At 44.1% G+C, this 1,757-nt stretch overlaps 1 protein-coding gene across 4 annotated transcripts in view; it reads left to right on the top strand.

The window, feature by feature from the left end:
• The first annotated feature begins 1,115 nt into the window (after positions 1-1,115).
• The window catches only part of adamts3 (ADAM metallopeptidase with thrombospondin type 1 motif, 3), a 92,507-nt gene continuing 91,865 nt past the window's right edge, over positions 1,116-1,757 (top strand). For 3 of the 4 annotated variants that reach the window (XM_014027345.1, XM_014027344.1, XM_014027343.1), the window contains exons 1-2: positions 1,146-1,449; positions 1,651-1,675. In XM_014027345.1, coding sequence (XP_013882799.1) covers positions 1,381-1,449; positions 1,651-1,675 — 94 coding nt within the window. In that variant the 5' untranslated portion in view covers positions 1,146-1,380. Of the gene's footprint in view, positions 1,450-1,650; positions 1,676-1,757 lie in introns of all 4 variants that reach the window. The other variant, XM_014027346.1, reaches the window with a different exon arrangement.

Genomic DNA, 1,757 nt, shown 5'->3' with positions numbered 1-1,757 from the left:
ACTTCATTTCTTTCAGCAGCTTTTATGTATTTTCTTCTTTATCATAGAAATAATACGTGATTAAACTGAATGTTTTGTGTCCACATGTGTTTAAAGAACTAATACAGATATTTGCTGAGTACAGTTGTTACTTTGAAAAGATGTACTATTTGTTGTACAGCAGTAGGGGGAGGAAAGGAACTGAAAATGTTTCCCTTCAGGACATTTCAGAGGAGTTAGAAGCTCAGACTCCTCACTGACTGAACATCTGTAGAAAAGCTGGTTTTCTGCAGACACAAATAATCAGGTTTGTAAAAAAACATGAGCTGCTGCTGGTTTTTATCACGTTTTCCTGCTTTCAGTCTGCGCTTCTTTAACAATCATACACAACGAATATCTGTTATAAACACTGAGATCCTGATCCTGATCCAGATCCTGATCCTGATCCTGATCCTGATCCAGATCCTGATCCTGATCCAGATCCCTGAGTGTGAGTGAGCTGGTCTGTCTGAAAAAACACTTCAGATTCTGTGAAGATCAACATCAGTTTGTGTCGTTAAAACACCACAGCTGCAAACAAACAAACAAACAAACACAAACAAACAAACAAACAAACACAAACAAACAAACACAAACAAACAAACAAACAAACAAACACAAACAAACAAACACAAACAAACAAACAAACAAACAAACAAACACAAACAAACAAACAAACAAACACAAACAAACACAAACAAACACAAACAAACAAACAAACAAACAAACACAAACAAACACAAACAAACAAACACAAACAAACAAACAAACAAACAAACAAACAAACAAACAAACAAACAAACAAACCCATCACAACAGCTGAAACAGCTGAAGTTCTGAAGTTCAGCTGTTGGTCTGAACAGAAGCTGAAGAACTGAACTTCATGGTTTCTGAGTTTGGGTCTAACTCGTTCCTCTGTTTTTTAAGAACTGGTTCTGGTTCTGACCCAGTCAGGAGGAGCAGAACCAGATGTTCTGTTAGAGAAACATCAGACTAAATGGGTGAAAAGTTTGTTTTAGAAAAAGCAAAGATGTTCTGTTCATCAGTTCTGGGTTCTGTTCTGGTCCGGATGGGTGGGTGGGCTCTTCCTCCATGCTCGCTCGTGCAGAGTGACGTCACACAGGGTGGTCCTGTAGTTCTGAGGCCGGGGAGGACAGATCCTTCAGGTTTCAGCTGGGAGGCGGAGCTGGTCCTCCGAACTTCCACAGAACTTTCAGTCCGCCTCGCTCCTGGTTCCATCGAACTTTATCTGAAACCAGAACCTCCTCATCCCGTCTGAGTTCTGACTGATCCGGGTCCAGTTCCCCTTCAAGTTCTGCGCTTTTCTTCTGGAACAAAGTTCAGAACCTTCTGAGGTTCGGGATGGCCTTCCTCTCCCTGGTTCTGCTGGTTCTGCTGGTTCTGGGCTCAGTTTGGACCTCAGCAGAGAAGGTAAGGTTCTGCGCGCCGCTTCGTGAATGACGCGGCTGCGCCTGGTTTTACGCACAAACTGCAGCTGGAAACGCGCACGCGCCTTCCTGTGTGCGCGCGACACGTTGACCCTGCAGGAGTTCACGAGAGTTCTGCTGAACTCACCTGGAACCGAACCGAACCGAACCGGACCGTTTTAACCAGTTTCTCCCTCTTTTCCAGGTCACTGCAGGAACACAGAGACACGGTGAGTCCTCACACACACACACACACACACACACACACACACACACACACACACACACACACACACACACACACACACACAC

This window comes from Austrofundulus limnaeus, unplaced genomic scaffold, assembly GCF_001266775.1.
Source record: "Austrofundulus limnaeus strain Quisiro unplaced genomic scaffold, Austrofundulus_limnaeus-1.0 Scaffold638, whole genome shotgun sequence".
Lineage (NCBI taxonomy): Eukaryota > Metazoa > Chordata > Actinopteri > Cyprinodontiformes > Rivulidae > Austrofundulus > Austrofundulus limnaeus.
The sequence above is the reverse complement of the archived record's forward strand: the minus strand, read 5'-3'. Positions and strand labels throughout refer to the sequence as shown.